At 40.1% G+C, this 19,302-nt stretch overlaps 2 protein-coding genes across 31 annotated transcripts in view; one reads left to right on the top strand and one right to left on the bottom strand.

Annotated features, from left to right (window-relative positions):
- Positions 1–1,549, bottom strand: part of LOC309644189 (uncharacterized protein) — a 54,308-nt gene extending 52,759 nt beyond the window's left edge. For 9 of the 13 annotated variants that reach the window (XR_014254272.1, XR_014254273.1, XR_014254274.1 and 6 more), the window contains exons 1-2: positions 1,458–1,549; positions 48–926 (exon numbers count right to left, since the gene is read on the bottom strand). The gene's annotated coding sequence lies outside the window, so the exon portion shown is untranslated. Of the gene's footprint in view, positions 1–47; positions 927–1,457 lie in introns of those variants that run through there. The other 4 variants (XM_082427790.1, XM_082427791.1, XM_082427792.1 and 1 more) reach the window with 2 other exon arrangements.
- ENAH (ENAH actin regulator) overlaps positions 923–19,302 on the top strand; it is a 156,874-nt gene continuing 138,494 nt past the window's right edge. For 4 of the 18 annotated variants that reach the window (XM_082426189.1, XM_082426188.1, XM_082426186.1 and 1 more), the window contains exons 1-2: positions 923–2,103; positions 2,404–2,473. In XM_082426189.1, the coding sequence (XP_082282315.1) occupies positions 955–2,103; positions 2,404–2,473 (1,219 nt within the window). In that variant the 5' untranslated portion in view covers positions 923–954. Of the gene's footprint in view, positions 2,104–2,403; positions 2,474–19,302 lie in introns of those variants that run through there. The other 14 variants (XM_082426185.1, XM_082426192.1, XM_082426190.1 and 11 more) reach the window with 14 other exon arrangements.

The raw sequence follows: 19,302 nt of genomic DNA, 5'->3' as shown, positions 1-19,302 counted from the left end.
TGGAAATTAGTGTTCAAGTACACCATGTTTAAGCGGAGGTACTCTACCTTTTGACTACTTGAGGCCACCCTGGTCCTGTGCCATAGGTCCAGGTCACTGAGTATATAAGGCTGTTGGTTTGAGGCTGCAGGTTCCAAAAAGAAAATAACTTGGTATTGAGTCTGAAATGGGGAAGCTTTTTATAGTTAAAACTGGGCCACACAGTTCTATTATAGACAAGTCAGGCATTCACCAAGTATGACTGTAACTTGTTCACTTTTCTTTTGGAAGTGTCAATGATCTCAACTATCAAAACTATAATTTGAATTGTGCCTCCATCTTTAAATAAAACACCAAAACTTTTGAATAGATTCCTGGAGTCATGGCAGGTCTTCCATTTTGGATTAGGTCCATCGTAGTCATCTTAAAAAATACACACTCCTTCTCGGGACTACAAGAGGCCTGCAATTTGTCCAGTTTAAATTTTCATTTGATTTTTGGATTTGCTTTTCGATACCTAAAAACTCCCACAATTATAAATCCTGGCTTTCTAGATGGGGCTTTCTGGATGGACTGCCCCCGCCCCATGCCATTGACTTTAAATGTTTTCTTCGCCAGCATTTTACGTTTACCTTTTCAAGGTGATTTCAAGACCAAACGAATGACGAAAAATTTAAAACTATCATTATTTGACATCACTCCCCGGCCCCCCGCCCCCCTCTCCCCCCCTCCCGCGGCCGGAATTCCCTTTTTGCTAATGACGATAGAAAGCGGTTTCACCGGCTGCGTTTCTCTTCTTCCATTCCCGCTGCTGCACACGATGCCGCGCGCGTCTCCCGGCGACTGCGTTTCCCCGCGAGTTGGCTGCGTTCTTTCGGGGATGAAGTCATCCCTATACTTGGTGTGTGCATATCAGCCCGTTAAATCGGTACAGCACACTGGGATTCCTCAGGAAGAAAAGGAGCGAAGCGAACAATGATGACCATATTTTACATTTATACGCCACCCCTCCCCCCACCCCGGAGGAATCGCCGGGAGCGGCGCGCGGCGGGGGCGGGCCGTGGGGCTGGCCGGGATGCCCATCGACTGGCAGGTCCCGATCCTGAGATAGCAACAGGACGAGCTGAAGACAAGCCCCGCACGAGGGCACCCGGACGGGCAGATCCGGAGTCCCCCGGCCCGGCCCTGTGCCCAGTCACGCATCCCGGTTGCCGCCTCCTGGCTTCCCAAGCCGGTGGCCGCAGGTCCCGCGCCGGGAGGTCCCGGCGCCCCAGTCTCCGCACTCCGGCGCGGGGGAGGCCTGGGAGCTCCCCCCAGTCTCAGGGGAGCGGTAGGCGACCGGGGTGGGGGGGGAACGACGGCCAAGGACAACCCCGGGGGAGGAACCCTAGCCGGCTGCGGGCGGGGTGGAGGAAGCAGCCCCGATCCCAGGGGGCTGGGGAGGCGGGGTGGGAAAGCAACAAAGAGCCTTTGCTAACCCGTCGTCGCCGAGCCCGCTCCCGCCCCTCCCCGCTCTCCGCAGTACCGCGGGGGGTCCGGCCGGCGGCAGAGGGGGCGCCCGGCCCCCCGCCTCCCCTCCCCCTTCACCGCCCCCTCGCCCCCGGGGGAAGGGGGGGAGGAGGGCGGCGCCTGCGTGTTCCTCCGCCGCGCGCCCCGCCTCCTCCCGGGCTTCTCGAGGCGATCCCGACCCTCCTCCCGCGGCTGCCGCAGCTGCCGGTTGCACACGGCCTCGGCGGCGGGCGCGGCGAGCGCGGGCTTGTGGAGCGGCGGCCGGGCGCGCGGCCCCGGCGGGCACCCCTCCGAGGGCGGCCGAGGAAGCTCCCGGGGGAGGAGGAGGAGGAGGAGGAGGTGGGGGGCTGTGGCGGCCGCGGGACCCGCTCGGCGCCTCGGCCTCTCCGCCCCCTCCCCAGCTTTTCTTTCGCCCTCTTCTCTCCCACTCCGGGCCGGCGCCTCGGCTTTGTGCGAGGAGATGGTGTAGCCCCGCGGCCGCCCGAAGGAGGAGCTGGACACTTGTCTCCCGGCCCCGAGCTGCGTCCCCGCCCCTGGAGGAGAGACCCCCCTCGGCTCGGCGCCTCCCGCGTCTCCCGGCTGCTGGGGAAGCCTCGGCGCGGCCGACACCATGAGGTGAGGGGCGCGCGGGTTGGGGGCCGGCGGGCCATTGTGCCGCGGGAGCCGCGACCCCGCTCTCCCCGGACCCCGCCTTCCCTCTCCCGGCCCGGCGCGTCTCCCCAGTCTCTGGTCTCTTTCTCCCCGCTCCCGCTTTGTCCCTTCTCATTTCTCTTTCTTTCTTGTAATCCTCCCCAACCCTCTTATGGGGGGGGGGGCCTCTTTTCGACGTTGTCCCGTTTTTCCTCAAATGCTCCTCTTTCGCCCAGGATTTCCCTTCCTAAATTTAATTTGCTCCTGGCTCCCTCCCCCCACCAGCCTTTGCAAGCCAGACCTGGGAGATGGGGAGGGGTTCGAGAATCGAAGCGTGCATGTTGCTGGGAAACAGGTATTTTTCCGTCTGTATGTAAAAATTTCGTGCACTTTTATAACAAAACTCTCGTGTTTAATTAAAAAAGGGAGAAAAGTTTGAAAGATCTGAAATTTCTGTGGGGAATAAAGTGCTCTGGTAGCGATAGGTGAAAGCTCTGAAAGGTGAAATTTCACGATGGTGGGGGAAGGGAAATAATTTATTAGGTTTGTATTTGGGGGGACACAGTGAAAGACTGGGATAAGTAAGTTGTTTGGGGTGTGTAAACGGGGGCGGGAGAGGGATTCGTTTGGAAAACCGTTTTCTCTCCTTTCTCTGTAGCAGCCTGTGTTGCATTGCAGCAGCTGCTTTTTCCTTTTCCTCTGTAATCAATAAAACAGAAGCTAAATTATTTTTTCAGCCCCAAAGAATTGAAGGTACGGTCGTAAAATATTTTTTTAATTGATACGATGAAACATATGGTGTGATATTTTTCGTTTTTGTTTCTCCAATTGTGTAAGAGAATAAACCATGATGTGGTGTGTCATTCATTGGAGATTTTTTTCAGCCTTTCCTAAGCCTGTTTTGTGTCCCTAACCTTCTCTTTTCGGATTGGTGCAAGACTTCGTGAGAAATGGGACTTGGTAGACTGAAGGCTGATCCATTCTGCGTTATCATCCTTACGGCCTCCCTTTTAGGTTAAACAGTTGTGGATAAAGTAAATTACTCCATTTCTGTCTTCTGGAAGAGATAGTCTTACAGTTCATTTGGATTTGAATCTCCTTTGTGTTAAAAGATTAATGGCTAACCGTTGCCAAGACCTTTATAATATAATACAATGAGATTTGAATGATAGAATCTACACATTCCTGCGCTTTGGCAAGAAAATGTCATGTCATTGGAATTCTTTCTCAATTTAAGTAGTTTTCATTTTAAACTTTTTTTTTTTTTGTCAAGGTTGAACACTATCACTTTGTTTATATATATATATTTTTTGTGGTATAAGCTGTGTTGAGTTTTCACTTCAGCTTACTGTGAATTTGAATTATGTTTTTCTTTAATTCCAAGTTATAGACCTTTATTTGAAGGCTTTAAAAATTGTTTTTAATGCTCTGTTTCTAAGTGACCCTTTTCCTTAGTGATTTCACATGCAGGTTATTTTCAAATATAAGGGATCAGTTCAAAATGTAACTATGGCATACAAACCAAAAAACATAATCTTCATAAAATGTGGCTTGAAAAATGCGAGTCATGCATTTGAGCGTGGTTTTTTTTATCAAGTTACTGATGTCCTTGAAGACTCAGGAACTATAATAAAACATCCGTAATGTTAACATCTTCTAATACAACATATTGTTGATTTCTGCTTTAAAGATTTAATGCTTATAGTGGTCTTGCAGACAAGAATTTATCAAATTTTTCCAAACTTTGGGTAAAATTTTCTCAACATTGAGAAATGTAAAACAATGAAAGTGGGATATTTTAAAATAAAATGATCGTAAAGTTGTCATACTCAGAGGTTGTGAACCAAAAAAAAGTATTCAGTGAAGTTTGATCACTATCATGTATAGCTGTGAGTCTGTCAACAGTAAATTATGTCTTCACTTAAAAGTTCCTTTTCTTATAAAAAGTAACTTGTAATTTTTAAGCTGTTTTCCTGCTCTATTGCTTATTAAATGTAGACAGGGACGAATCACACTGATTCTTTCCAGTAGCATAAATATAGAACATGGTACACAGGTCAGAAAAGTTTGTTCAGGTAGTCTACAGTAATTCTTTGTAGACTAATTGTGAATAATTTAAGAGCAGAAAAGAGGATCAGCTTTTCACTTTGGAAGGCATTGGATTATTTGGTAGGTGGTTTGTACAACTCATATATACACATTTCCTTAGATACCTGTAAAAGCAGGACGGTGTGGTGTGAAAGTAAAAGGTTCTTGTGCTGGCTGCAAAAAGCTCTGGGATATTTTGGTGCTTAAGAAAGGGCTCTTCAGGTTATATTCATATTTGACTTAGTCCAAATGATGCTTTCAAGTATGGTAGGACATAAATGTTATACTATTAAGTCGAATCTCTCTTATTTATATTAAGGAGTAGTTCTGATGTTTTAAAGGCCATCCGGAAATAGGAGTGCATGAGTAGGAATTTCCATTTAAGTTGGTCAGAATTCTGAAGAGAGGATATGCTAAATATGTTGGCAGTTTAGGCATTGGTGTAAGATCTTTCAAATGACTGTAATTTCAGGAATAGCACGCTCATTGTGGTATAATGTAATAATTCCTATATAGAAGGAAACAGAATAATACTTTACATTCCTGAAACAATCTTAACGGCATTCTATACTTGTAAAAAGCTGTATATAGAATTACTTGTTAATGTTTTGCTTACAGATAAGAATTTAAAAAATGAGAAAGTGTATTTCTCACATAAGACAGTGAAAGGGTTGAGTCCCAAAAAACTGGTACTTTTGTTAGTGTAACATCCAACTTTTTGGTTCTGTTCTTATTGTTCATTTAGGTAATGTTTCAAAAGTATAAGATTTATGATTGAGGTAGGTGTATATATTTAATATTAATATAGTGTACGCCTTTTAAATGATTACATTTTTACTTAGTTGGTTAGTTACTCAAGATCTTATTTTGATAGAAAGAAGAGCTTGTCTGATCTAAAATAGTTGCATGTAGCCTAGTGGCTAAGAAGAGCTCAGAAGATTTTGGATTGACATTCTTAGGTCCATATTAAATAGTCCAGGCTTCCACTCACTCTTCTGTGACTTTCTCATGGAAAAAGGTGTTGTGGAGTTGTGAGGATTCATCCAAGCCACTTATTAGCTGGATGACCTTGAGCTGATCACATTATTTCACTGATCTGTATTTTAAAATATGTAAAAATAGGGATAATTCTTTACTGGGTATTAAGGATCAAATGATAATGGAAGAGAGTGTGTATTGCGTACTTATAAGCATTATACAATTATATTACTTTTCTTGTTTTAGGGCTTAGTTCTGTTTTAGACTAGTTATAGAAATCTTTTGGGTAGTTAGCTTCACCTCATCCAGTCCAAGTGTGGCAAGAAGGTTTTTTTTTTTTTTAAAAATAAATTTATTTATTTATTTATTTTTGGCTGCGTTGGGTCTTTGTTGCCACGCGGGCTTTCTGTAGCTGCGGTGCGCTGCGTGTGCTTCTCATTGCAGTGGCTTCTCTTGTTGCGGAGCATGGGCTCTAGGCGCGCGAGCTCAGTAGTTGTGGCTCGCCGGCTCTAGAGCGCAGGCTCTGTAGTCGAGGTGTACGGGCTTAGTTGCTCCGCGGCATGTGGGATCTTTCCGGACCAGGGCTCGAACCTGTGTCCCCTGCGTTGGCAGGCGGATTCTTAACTGCTGCGCCACCAAGGAAGTCCCACAAGCAAGTTATATTTTGCTTATCTACTCCCAATTGGTAGTGGCTGCCATGTTGATAAGGACATAGCTGCATTTCTGGGTTTGGTGAGAAAGTGCCATGATTAGTAATGTTTAATAGGGATGAGGGTCCCAGAGAGTGGCAATAGAGTGTTTCCTGAAATGCTCATTATTTAACCATCTGTGATCTAGTCCACCCTTCTTATTTTGTAGGTGAGGAAACCGATCTTTAAGTTTCCTTCCTGTGTGTATATTTAGTCTTTGAAGTAGTTATTGTGATTTTGTTACCTTCATTTAAATTTAATATACATTTTAGAGTGTGGCACAATCAAAGCTCAGAAGATCCAGGGTTTATATGCTGACTTGTTAATGGAGAAAACCGATAAAAATGGAGATAATTCTATTATTTTAAAGATTGTTGTGTCAGATGTCAAGTGAGATACCCATGAAAGGAGACAAATAGTAGTCTCCATGCCCACGGATCTTCCTTTATGTTTGTAGCTTTGGGATGTGTGACTTTCTCACAGACGTTAATTTTAGGGGCAGGAGCCAAATTTGCATTTTTTGGAATGTTAGTGCATTGTATTTAGGCATTGTTTTGCCTTGTAGGTATTAAGTGAACACATCTTGAATACGAATGTGGATTAATGAAGAAAATTTACCGGTTTTTACAGTAGTCAAGGTTTTGGATACCTTTTTAGCCCAGTTGGAATAAGCAAAATAACTGGCAGGCCCATTTGGCTGGTATAGAAGAAATTACATACTGGACTGACAGTTTTGGTTACTTATCCTACACACAGCTTAAATCTGGGGTGACTGTATAACTTGTAAAGCACCCAGTCTTTATCATAAGTGTAAGAAGGATTTGGAAAAATGTGATTTCAATTTTTATGCAGTTGTTGGGGAGGAAAAGGATACTTAAACTCTTCCTGTGCCCCTCTCCCCCTTCTTTGAAACTGACAGATGGAACTGAGTGGAAGTAAAACTTAAAAGGGAGAATCTGAGCTGAGGCTGTACCTCAGTGAATGATTCCCCTAATAAGGGCTTATGAAGTTTTCTTACGAAGTTTTCTGGAATAGAAATCAGAAAGGGAATTCCTTGTCAGACCTTCTGGGAAGTAGTCCTTGATTTATCTACCTCCCAGCTCTCCCTTTGTGTTACTGTGTACTTTGCATGTTTTTTGGCCATTGCATTTATTACATTGTTTTATAATGATCTGGATCTATCTGTTCCTCTTCATTGTAAGCTCCTTGAGGATAGGACAGCGTTTTTATATTCACGGTACCAGCAAAATATTAGGCAAATAGTGGGTGCTCATGTAAATGCTTAACTTTGGGGTGTCCTTTTCCAGAATCTATGCACTAACAATAACCACCACCATTTTTGGAGCACCTGTAGTGTTCTAGAAGGTGTACTGGGTATTACAGGATGTAAAATAGTATTTGGCATATAGTAAATGTTAATAAAGTTATTTAATTGAAACAAACAAACAAAAACAAGCATCCTGACCGCAGGAATAGTGTTCAGAAACAAACGGAGTATGTTTCTCACTCAAACACAAAGCTCAGAAGTGGCCAAAAAGAATCAAACTCAAGTTTGTCTAACTCCAAAGCCCTTTTGGAGGATACCGGGTTTCCTTGACTTTCTCATTAAATTCTGCATTAACAGAATGGCCATCATTCTGTTTTTTAGTCTCTTTGATCATGGGACTTGCAGATATTTTTGAGCAACAAGCTTATGCATGTCTATTGGTTTAGCTTATTTCTACTCTACTTAATGACTGCTTTGTTTTGATTCTTACTAGTGCTGAAAATACCAATAATTGGATAGTTTGTGATATTTATGAAGGACGATGTATTAGCTTAGGGTGCCGTAACAAAATCCCACAGAAATTTATTTTCTCAAAGTTCTGGAGGCTGGAAATCTTGAGATCAGGGTGCCATTATGACCAGGTTCTGGTAAGGCTCTCTTTACTGGCTTGCAGACTGCCATCTCCTTGGGCACCTTCTACTATGTCCTCACATGGCAGAGAGCGAGAGAGAGAGACAGAGCTCTCTCTCTTCTTATAAGGTCACTGATCCTATTGGATTTGGGCCCCACCCTTGTGAACTCATTTAACCTTAATTACCTTCTAAAAGCCCTGTCTCCGCGTATTGTCACATTGGGGGTTAGGGCTTCAACATATGGATTTTTTGGGGGGAAATAATTCAGCCCACAGTAGAAGATACCCAGATTTTTTTTGTCAGTGGATATAACTTTGATGGAAGAAACTAATCTGTATAATGCTTAGATGATTTATAGATTGGTTTTATTAAGTAACTCTACATGAAGAAATCATTTACTAACAGGGAATGATTTACACAAGAGACCTCTTATATTTTCTAGAAATTTCTGTACGCTGGAAGCTTCTGTTTTGTAATGATTCTAATAAACTTAGTTAACATGTACTTTTCCAAAGAATCCTTTTGGTGTAAAGCAGTCAGTGTGCATATATTTCAGTGCAGAGGTTGCATGGAAGAGGGTAAAGAGGACAGGCTTTGAAGTCAACCTGAGTTCAAATTCTATTTTGACGTTTATGAACTAAGTGATTTTTGAGTAGGTTACAAACAGTTTTTGAGATATGAATTCCTTCTGTAAAATGGAGATGCTTTTTGCATTACAGAGTTGTTAGGAAAATTAAGTCAGAAATTATATAAAACGCTGGCATAGCATTTGGCATGTAAAATGGGCTTGAGAAGAGTAAATCCCCTACTTCTATGAAAGTCTGACATCTCTTAAGTTTATGTTAAGAATGTGAAAAACGATGTAAAATGGTGCAGCTGCTTTAGAATCAGTGTGGTAGTTCCTCAAAATGCTAAACATAGAGTTACTAGATGACCCAGCAATTCCACTCGTCGGTATATACCCAAGAGAAATAAAAACATATGTTCGTGCAAACTGTACACAAATGTTCATGGCAGCATTACTCATAATAGTCAAAAGGAACATGGATGGAAACGTGCTAAGTGAACGAAATCAGACATAAAAAGCCACTTATTTTATGATTCCATTGATACGATATGTCCATAATGGGCATATCTATAGAGACAGGAAGTAGATTAATAGTTGCTACGGTCTTGGGATAGTGAAGGAGGAGTGGGAAGTGAGTGTGTGCAAAAGGGTTCCCTGACCCCATTCTACTCTGTGTGTGTGTGTGTGTGTGTGTGTGTGTGTGTGTGTGTCAGGGGCAGGGGGAGGTTGAGGGCTTCCCGAAACCAACAGGCAATTCCCAGATGCCATCAGGGTGTCTGAGAATTCATCTCAACTCTGACACTGTCTGCCTGGAGATAGAATGAGATTCCAAGGGTAAAGGGCTCAGTCCCACAAGACCCACCCTCCACTTCAGAGGTGAGTTGCAAGTCCAGGTTGTCACCTGTACTTCTGACCGACTGGCTGTGAATCAGAGGGTCCCCACAGCTCCCTCCTCAGGTGTGGTTAATTGGCTAGAACAGCTCACAGAACTCAGGAAAACTTGTTTACTCACTAGATTACTGATTTATTATGAAAAGTTTATATTAAAGAGTAGGAGCCAGATGAAGAGCTGCTACACAGGGCGAGTTCCTGAACAAGGGAGTTTCTGTCCTCGTGGAGCCTGGGGCCGGCACAGTGGCACGTGGAAGTGTTCTGGTTCCCCAGTGTGGAAGCTTTCAAAAAAGAGAGCCTAAAAGGCTGTTCTTTTGTTTTTTGTGGAGGCTTCTTTACATAGTCATGATTGACTGAATCATTGGCCAGTGGTGATTGATTCAACTTGCAGCCCCTCTCCTCATCCCTGGGGACGGGGCGGGGTAGGGGCTGGGACTGAAAGTTCCAACCCTCTAATCACTTGGTTGGTTCTCCTGGCACTAGCTCCCATCCTTAAGTGCTTCTGAAAGTTACCTCATTCACATAACCAAGACACCTTTATCGCTCTCTACACGTAGGAAATTCCAAGGGTTTTAGGAGCTGTGAACCTGGAACTGTGGAGGAAGACCAAATATATATATATCTGAATGACCAAACATATATCTTACAAATCAGTGTGTATGGGGTTTCTTTCAGGGGTGGTGGGAAATGTTCTAGAATTAAACAATGATGATAGTTGCATAACCTTGTGAATATACTAAAAATCGCTGAATTTTATACTTTAAAATGGTGAATTTTATGGTATGTGAATTATGTCTCAACCTCCACTCCCCATCCTTGGATTATTATTTTCACTTATGCACTAGAGTAAATAATACCAGAAGATGGTCTTGTTTGCTTTACATTGTTTCTGACATTTTTGTTACTTTGGACTGATATTTTAAATTGACATCTTCATGTTTTCTAAAGAAGAGATATTGAAGGTAGAACCATTGGGCTTTTCTCTTTAGGGAACCAGGCAGGTAGGAGTGCTGAAGTGGAAACATTAATTAGTGGTGCCTTTGAGAGGCCTGAACATATTTTGGGGTCATATCTTTGTGCTCAGGTAGCAGCCATCTCTGGTAGCCCTGTTATAAGCAAGGATGACTAAGGTCACTGATATATCAGTGAAGCAAATCCATCAGAATCTTCAGAAAACTGTTCAAACCAGGTAGTGTGTTGTTGTTTTTTTTTTTTTTTTTTTTGGGAGTCTGTTTACAATAATCTCAAATACCAAAGAAAGTTTTTGTCTTTGGGAAATGAAGCAACCTTGATGACATTTTTTTGCCCTTCTAGAACATCTGGTTTTGGCAACCAGTACATCTGATGATAATGAAGTCAAAATGACTAACTGTGCTTCAGAGGTCCTCAATCTCCTGTCCTTTTTGGTATCTGTTATTGTGTGTGTCAGCTTGGTAGGGCAGAAGATTCATAAAGAACCTCAGAACATGAAGTGAAATAAAATGAATAGCTCTTTAGGTCAAATCTCAAGGGAGTCCAAACTGCTTGTCTAACAGTGCAGTGAAGGGATCTTTCTGTGCAGGTTTTGTAATGATAAAATTGGTTATATTTGAGTGTCTGCTTTGCTCTGAGATGTCCCTTCCTCTCCTCTCCCAAATTCTCATCTCACATTCGACTAGTATCGCAAGCAAATTGTGCATTTTTTTTAACCATTTAAGATTTACGAATCATAAGTTTTCATTTCAGTTATTTTGATCTCTTTTTAGTCTCTTTAATCTTTTATTTGCAGTATTTTAAGAAAATGAACCAATTTACTATTATCAAAATAAACGTCTGGTCAGTTTTTTTTTTTATAAAATTACTTTTTTTCTTTCACTATAAAGCAGTACAGGTTTTGCATAGATTTTAGATGGTATGGAGAGTATAAAGATTTTAATAACAAGTCCAAAGCATCTAGAATTTTGATATTTTGATGTATAGCTTTCTAGACTTTCTGTAATGCACATAGGCAGCCATAAATGTGCTTGTGTGTGTATGAGTATGTTTTTAAAAAGTGAGAGCATACTATTTAGAAGTGAAATTATGTTGTGTATTTTGTAACTGGCCCCTTTCCACATCTTGTCACTAAATAGAAATCTAAATAATTTTAAGTGACTGCACAGTGTTCTCACTATGCTTGGAGTGACCTTAATTTCTTAGGGATAGACTTTTAGATTTTTTTTCATTATTTTTGTTATTATAAAAAACACTGCCATGAACATCTTTGGGTACATATCTTTGTACACCTGTGTATCATATTTTATATCTGCACAGATGCTTATATTTTAGCATACGTTTCTAGAATTAAAATTGAGGAGTAGTATTTATTTTTCCCCTTTCTTTTACTTTTTTCTGTCAGCAGGTCCCATCACGTCGCCCTCCCTTTGCTTCTCTCCATCTCACTGACACTGCTCAAATCCAGGCCACTGTTAACGCTCACTGGAACAATTAGTGTCTCCTCACTTGCGTTCTTGTCCCCCATTCTCTATACATCAGTTAAAATGATCTTAAAGTGGAAATCCGATATTGTTCTTTGCTTGCTAAAGCCTTCAATGCCATCTTAGTGCTCTTAGGATAAAACCCAAATTAATAATAAAAGCAAAATTATTAGTAGGTTCTGCCTGATCTGACTATATTCTAGTTCCCAGCATAGGCGTCTGAGTATGCAGTAAGTATTTGAGTGAATAATAAATGAAATTACCAGACCAGAGGGAATTTTATCAGTTTTTGACACACATTACCAAATTAACAACATGGATGAGAGTGAGAGTGCCACATTGTGACCAACTCAAGCCATTATCAGCCTTTTTAATCTTTGCCACTCTGATAGGCAAAAGGTGTTATCTCATTGTTTTAATTTGTGTTTCTTTGATACTAGAGTTGGACATTTCTTCATGTGTTTACTGGACATCTCTGTTTCTGTGTGAATTGTCTATATCCTTTGCCTATTTTCCCAATGGGATGTTTAGTTGTTCCTGTAATGATTTATACCATCTTCAATAAATAACCCTTTATGGTGTAGATATATTGATATTATACCAGTTATCTAATGTGGTATTACAGACCACCTCAAAACCTAGTAAAACATGTGTGAGTTGGCTGGGCAGTTCTGCTGGTCTCACCTGGATTCACTCATCTTTTCATTCCCTGACTGGGTTCATGTGGTTTGTCTGTTTGTCTCTCACTTAGTAATAGCAGCCTTCCGTTAGATCATGCCCCAGTGTGCAAGCTTTTATCAAACCTCTGCCTGCATCCTGTTCCCTTAGTCTTCTTGGCCAAAGCCAGTTACATGGTCAAGCGCAGAGTCAGGGTGGGAGGAGACGACACAAGGGTGAATCAAGAGGTGTGACTGTTGGGTGCTGTGATGTAAAATCAACCAGATGCATCTTATAAAGAAATTTATCACTTGTCTTTTAATTTTGTTTTGGTAAAGAAGCATTAAAATTTCATGTCAGATCTGTTAGTCTTTACCTTTATAGTTTGTGCCTTTGGTGTCATGCCTTCCCCAACCTAAAATTATATTAGTATTTACCTACCTTTTTTTCTATTACTTTTTGGTTATGGTTTCATTTATGTTTACGTTTAAGCCATCTGAAATTTGTTTTAGTGTAAGATGGGAGGTTAGTATTTGACGAAATATCAAATATTCAGTCCTTTGTCAGCATCATTTGTTGAATAATTTGTCTTTTCCCATTGATTTGAAATGCCACACTCATTGTATACTGAATTCCCATAAATACTTGGTTCTGTTTTTGGACTCATTAATTATTTGTCTAATTCTGTGTTACTACCTCACTGTCTTAATTACTCTGAGTCTGTAGTATATTTTAATTTCTAAGAAGGAAAGTTACTGTTCATTTTCTTGTTTTTCAAAACTTTATTTGCTATTCTACTTAATACATTCTTTTAGATTAGTTTTGGAATCATTTCATCAATTAAAACGAAAATGAAATAAAAAAGAAAAATTGCACCCCGAAACCTGTTGGAGTTTTGATTAGAATTGTGTAAAATTAATGGATTAATAAGGGTAGGGGAGAGAATTGACCCCTTTATGATACTGAGTTTTTCATTCTTTTTTCTCCTCCATATATTCAGATTTTTTATTTCATCTTTAGTAAAGTGCATCAACACTTTAGTTTCTAGTTTAGTAGGTTTGATATGGTACCTTTAAAAAGTTCTTACATATTTAGAAATTAAACTTTCAGCTTATTTTTACTCTAAGTATATCTGTTCTCATTTTTTTCTTAATTTTATTTAAAATGTATACTTGTATTTAAACATAAAGCTTGTGATTTTAAAAAAGTTTTTCCTTCTCCAATAACTCAATTCCAATGTTGGCATTTATATTCCTCAGTTTTCTTAGATTTTGAAATGTAATTGCTAATGGTTACTGAGTACTTACTGCCTGAAATATCAATACTTCCCATATTAACCATTTAATATTCCTCCTGTAACTTATAAGGTAGGAACAGTTGTTATTCCCCTTTTATAGATGAGAAAGCTGAGTTGCAGAGGGTTAAGTAACTTGCCCAGGGTCACCCACTGGTAAACAGCAAACTGGGGTTCCATCCCAGGCAGTCTGATTCCAGAGCCCATGCTTTTAACCAGTATGCTCGGGTCTCTCATTCAAACATGAACTGAGGTCTGTGTTTGAAGTTTCTAAGTGTTGATATGTGAGTGAATAATTTACTTTTTCTTTGTGATTTCATCATATAAGGGTTCTTTATTTTCTGAAAATACTTGGTACAAGAACAAGGCCATGTAGAATGAATTGACCTAGAATAGGAGTAACATTTCAGAGATAGCAGGGGTGGGGAGAAAAGACTTTACTTGGGTTTAATCTTGAAAAATGAAACAAAATTATGGAAACATTCATGTTATAGTTGCTACGATGTGTTAAATTCTTAAAATGGAAGAAGAATGAATCAAGTGTTGGTTGCTTGTTTCGCATAATTTTTCTTTAAAAATTGCAAGATCGCATGAAACTATATACTTCGTGTTATGATGGACTTTTCTAGTATGATCCTAAAGAAATCCATTTTTGCCAAAATATTTAAAGGCTTCATTATCAAAGCCCACTTATATTTTCATATTATTTTCTTTTACCCTCCTATTATCTCATCTTCATTAGCTTTCTCCAATTATTTGCTCATGGTATCTGTTCAAATGCTTTCAGGGGCAAGTAGCAGACTTAAAGTACTTAAACGTTAAGAACATTTACTATCATATAATTGGAAGTCCCGAGAAAGAGTGGGCTCCAGGCCCACTACCCTCAGTGGCTCATGGATGTCTCTGAGAATCCAGGTACATTTTGCCATCTTGAGTATCCATTTCATCTTCACACGGGTAGCAAGCAGGCCATGGGATTTCTAGGCTTCACATTCAGAACTAGCAATTCTTACAGGAAGGAGGACCATCTCTTCTTTTGTTCCTTTTTCCCCCTCTTAAGGTATAATTTATATACAGCTAAATGTATTAATCATAAGTATATCTACAGGTTGATGGATATTTACTACATATACACATCTGTGTAGCTACCAACCAGGTCAGGATACAGAACATATCAAGTACTTTTCACCCCATTAAGTGCCCTTACGTTCCTTCCCAGGCATTGTCCCTCTCCAATTTTCATTTCTGCCAGTGGCTTTGCCAATAGTTGGAAACAGTTCTCATCATTTTTAGTGACTTTGTAAAGCCCTGCATCTTTTGGAAGGTTTGCACTTCTACTCTGTACATGATACTCATTGTGTTGCTTTGTCATTGAAATACCTGCCATCTTTGAGAGACTGACAGGGCAAAGGTGAAGTGGACTGACAGAGGCTCCTGTTACCGTAGGAGGGATGTTTGACAGGGATGAATTTTATAAGTTGTTAGTTCATTAGTTTTTCTGGTGTGTGTGTGTTAGGATGACTTCGCTTCCCTGGGCGACCTGGCAAGTTGTGGGAATCTGGCAATGAATCATATTAAGACCCCTGAACCTATTTTGGCCTATGTTACATTTTTACATATGTGTTGCTGGATTTTCTAATTTATTGCATTGGTGTATTACCCCATCCAGTCTGTGATCTATGCAGCAATCAGATCTTTCTGAAATTCAGATTTTATCAGCTCAGTCTTATCTCTAAAACACTTCAGTGGCTTCCCATTGCTCTTAGAATTAATACCAAACTCTTCATTATCATGGCCTACGTCCCACATGGTTCCTCTTGCTCTGTGATTCCAAAGTTAGTAAAATGGCCCAGTAAGATGAATACTCAAAAACCAGTTACAGGGAATTCCCTGGAGGTCCAGTGGTTGGGACTCTGCACTTTCACTGCTGTGGGCCTGGGTTTGATCCTTGGTCGGGAAAGTAGGATCCAGTAGGCAGCGCAGCGCGGCCAAAAAAAAAAAAGGAAAAGAAAAAAAAAACCCCAGTTATAAAAAAGTAAAGATGTGCATGGACATACCCATTCCCTTATGCTTACAGTTTAGTGGGGGAGGAGGCATTAATCAGTTTGGTACATGGTATTGTGAGGGTAGAGACTTTCATATATTTTTGTTTGATTCCTTTTTAAATAATGTCATGTGCAAATAATATTTTAAAATTTTCTCTAGCGTGTATGCCTTTTAATTACAGCAGGTTGCCAGTGTTATTTTGTATTGCTTTAGTATTTTGTTATACCCATCTATTATTTTTTTTCAAAGCATCTACTTTAAGGGAAATTCCTCCATCATCTTTTTATATTCCTCTGGATATGGAAGTTTTTCAAGGTGGTTTCATTTTGGGAGGAGATAGGTCTAATAGAATCATCATTGGCTTCAAAGCTTTTCTGTACTTTACTGGCTGTGAGACCTTGGCTGTGCCCAATCTCAATTTCTGTTTCTGCCAAATGGAATTGATAATGCATTGCCTTGGGGTGGGATAGGGAGGGTGGGAGGGAGGGAGATGCAAGAGGGAAGAGATATGGGAACATATGTATATGTATAACTGATTCACTTTGTTATAAAGCAGAAACTAACACACCATTATAAAGCAATTATACTCCAATAAAGATGTTAAAAAAAAATAATGCATTGCCTTGCTTTGTGGTTTGCCATAATGCATTTAGAGGATTTATGGATTTAGTGTATTCTAGCTATTGTTTTCTTTGTGTTGCACCATAACTTTTTTTAAAAAATGAAGTTCAAGCTCCTGAATGTTCTTTTGCCGTTTTCTTTAACTTTTAATGTGAAAAACTTCTTTTCTTATTTTAGGCACTCTAAAAGCAAAGGAGCTAGTTAAATTCTTAGAACCTATATTTTTAAATGTTTTAAACTTTGTTAAAATGAATCTTTAAAAAGCAGACCCCCTGAACTGTGGAACCGTTATTTGTATCACTAGGAACCAGCCCCCTTTCTCCTGCAGTGGCCACCTCAAGTCTCTCACTCTACCTTCCTTTCATATGCTTGGTTCCTACTTCGTCAGCTATTCTTCCCAAACTTCCTCCTAAAAAAACATTCACCTGCACTCTGTAGCACACAGATGTCTCCACCTGGCATTCAGGGTCCTCTGCAAAACATTCCAGCCATGCCTGTCCATACACCCCACATGAATTCATTTCACAGTGGTCTGCTGCTTGTTCCCCAAAGGTTCTGGTGGAATTTTGGTCTCATTACTTCTGTCTTCTGGAAAGCTGCCTTCTCTGTGCTCACTCAGACTCACTCTTGCTTCAGTTTCCTCTGCTAGTTTATGTCTTTAGTGATTACTCCAGGCTAAGTCTCTCTTATTGAACTCAGATCATCTGTTGACTGTTCAGCTCATTTGGTACTTCAGACCTAAAATTTTCCCTCAAAAAATCAAGTGTGAGCTCCCTTTACTCATGGCACATTTCCCTAAGCACTTTGTAGCATGCTGGGTACAATCAGGGACTTCCAGTAACTTTTAAAAAAGAAATAGAAAAACTAAACTCATGATTATTGAGTGTTTTAGGCCTTCTCATTTTAATTCTCTAGATAAATCATCTGATTTTCAAAGGTATTAGGTAGTACTTTGCACAACTTAATATTAAACACAGTATGTTTTTATACTCCTTTAATAAAGCTATGTAAAGGTATGGATAAGTGGTGGTAATGATATTTGGATTAAAAAATTTAATATTTACTTGAAAGCGTAAGGACCAACACATCAAATATGTGTGTGTGTATATATGTATGTGTATATATATATATTTTTTTTCCTACCTGGAAATCTTATACAAATAAGAATTCTATCATCCAGTCAGCAAGCCTGTTTCCCTTCAAAAGATTAACTGTTGTAGTTCTTTCTGAGTATGTAAAAAGTACTAAAATTAGAAACTAATTCAGTAGGGTTTTTATACAGATCATAGATACAGTGATGAAGTAGGCAGTTTATTTTTTGTGACCTCCAGATCTACTCTTTCCCTTCCCCCATTTTCCTAAATGTTCCCATAATTTCTGTATCAATCAAGATTCTCTAGAGAAAAGAACCAATATTTATTCATTCATTCATTTAAAGAAACTGACTTACATGATTGTGGGGGCTGATTAATCTGAAATTTGTTATGCAGGCTGGCACACTGGAAACTCAGACAGGAGTTGATGTTGCACCTTGAATCTGAAATTTGTAGGGCAGGCCAGTAGGCTGGAAACTCAGAATTTTTATGTTACAGTCTTGAGGCAGAATTCCTTCCTTGCCTCTTCTAGCTTCTGGTGTGTGCTGGCAATCCTCGGCATTTCTTGGCTTACAGATGCACCACTCTAATCTCTGCTTCCGTGGTCATAGGTCTGTCTTTTCCCTGTGTGTCTCTGTCTTCACATGACGTTTTTCCTCTTTTAAGGAGACTAGTCATACTGGATTAAGGGCCCAGCCTACTCCAGTGTGATCGCATTGTAACTAATTACATCTGCCATGATCCTGTTTCTAAGTAAGATCACATTCTGAGGTACTGGGGGTTAGTACTTCAACACATCACCTCTAGCCTGAATTTCCCATTTGGGTATGGACACGACTTTGGTCTCATTCACCTCTCACTTTAATCAGTTGAGCTAACTGCCCCAGATGACAGATACAGAGGGAGACATGCATACATTAAATACAAGTACGTGCAAAATATCCACAGTAAAGCTACTAGAACTAATGAATGTATTCAGTAAAATTGCAGGGTACAAGATCAACGTGCAAAAATCAGTTGTTTCTGTACACCAACAATGAGCAATCTGAAAAGGAAATTAAGAAAGCAATTTCATTTACTGTAGAATCTAAAAGAATAAAATACGTAGGAGCAAATTTAACCAATGAGGTGAAAGACTTGTATACTGAAAATTACAAAATATTGCTGAAAGAAATTAATGAAGACCTCAGTAAATGAAAAGATCTTCTGTGTTCATGGGTTGAAAGACTTAATATTGTTAAGGTGATAGTACTACCCCAAGTGATCTATAGATTCTGTACAGTCTCTGTCAAAATCCCAATGGCGTATTTTTGCAGAAATAGAAAAACCCATCCTAAAGTTCATATGGAATTTCAAGGGACCTGGAATAGCCAAAACAGTCTTGAAAAAGAACAGAGTCGGAGGACTCATATTTCGTGATTTCAAAGCTTATTGCAAAGCTGCAGTGATCAAAACAGTGTGGTAGTGGCATAAATTAGCCCTGTAGACGGATGGAACAGAATAGAGAGCCCAGAGGTAAACTCACATTTATGGTCAGTTGATTTTTTGACAAGGTTACAACGACCATTCAATGGGGAAAGGATAACCTTTTCAACAAATGATGCTGAGAAATCCGGATATTCGTAGTTCTTTTGAAAGAGTTTAGTATTTTTTCCTATAATATGAATGCCTACATCTAAATCAGGATTTCTAAACCTTGGCATTATTGATATTTGAGGCCAGATAATTCTGCTTTGTGGGTGCCATCTTGTGCATTGTAGGGTGTTTAGTAGTATCCCTGCCTCTACCCACCAGATGCCTATAGCTCAACGCTAACTTCTCTTCCTAGTGAAATTTTGCGTGCGGGAGAAATCACCCCAGTTGAGAATTACTACTCTAAATTCTAAAATGTCAGGAATTACTG

This window comes from Balaenoptera physalus (genome assembly GCF_965194825.1).
Source record: "Balaenoptera physalus genome assembly, chromosome: 1".
In the NCBI taxonomy this organism is placed as follows: Eukaryota; Metazoa; Chordata; class Mammalia; order Artiodactyla; family Balaenopteridae; genus Balaenoptera; species Balaenoptera physalus.
Note: the sequence above shows the minus strand (reverse complement) of the source record. Positions and strands in the feature narration are given on the sequence as shown.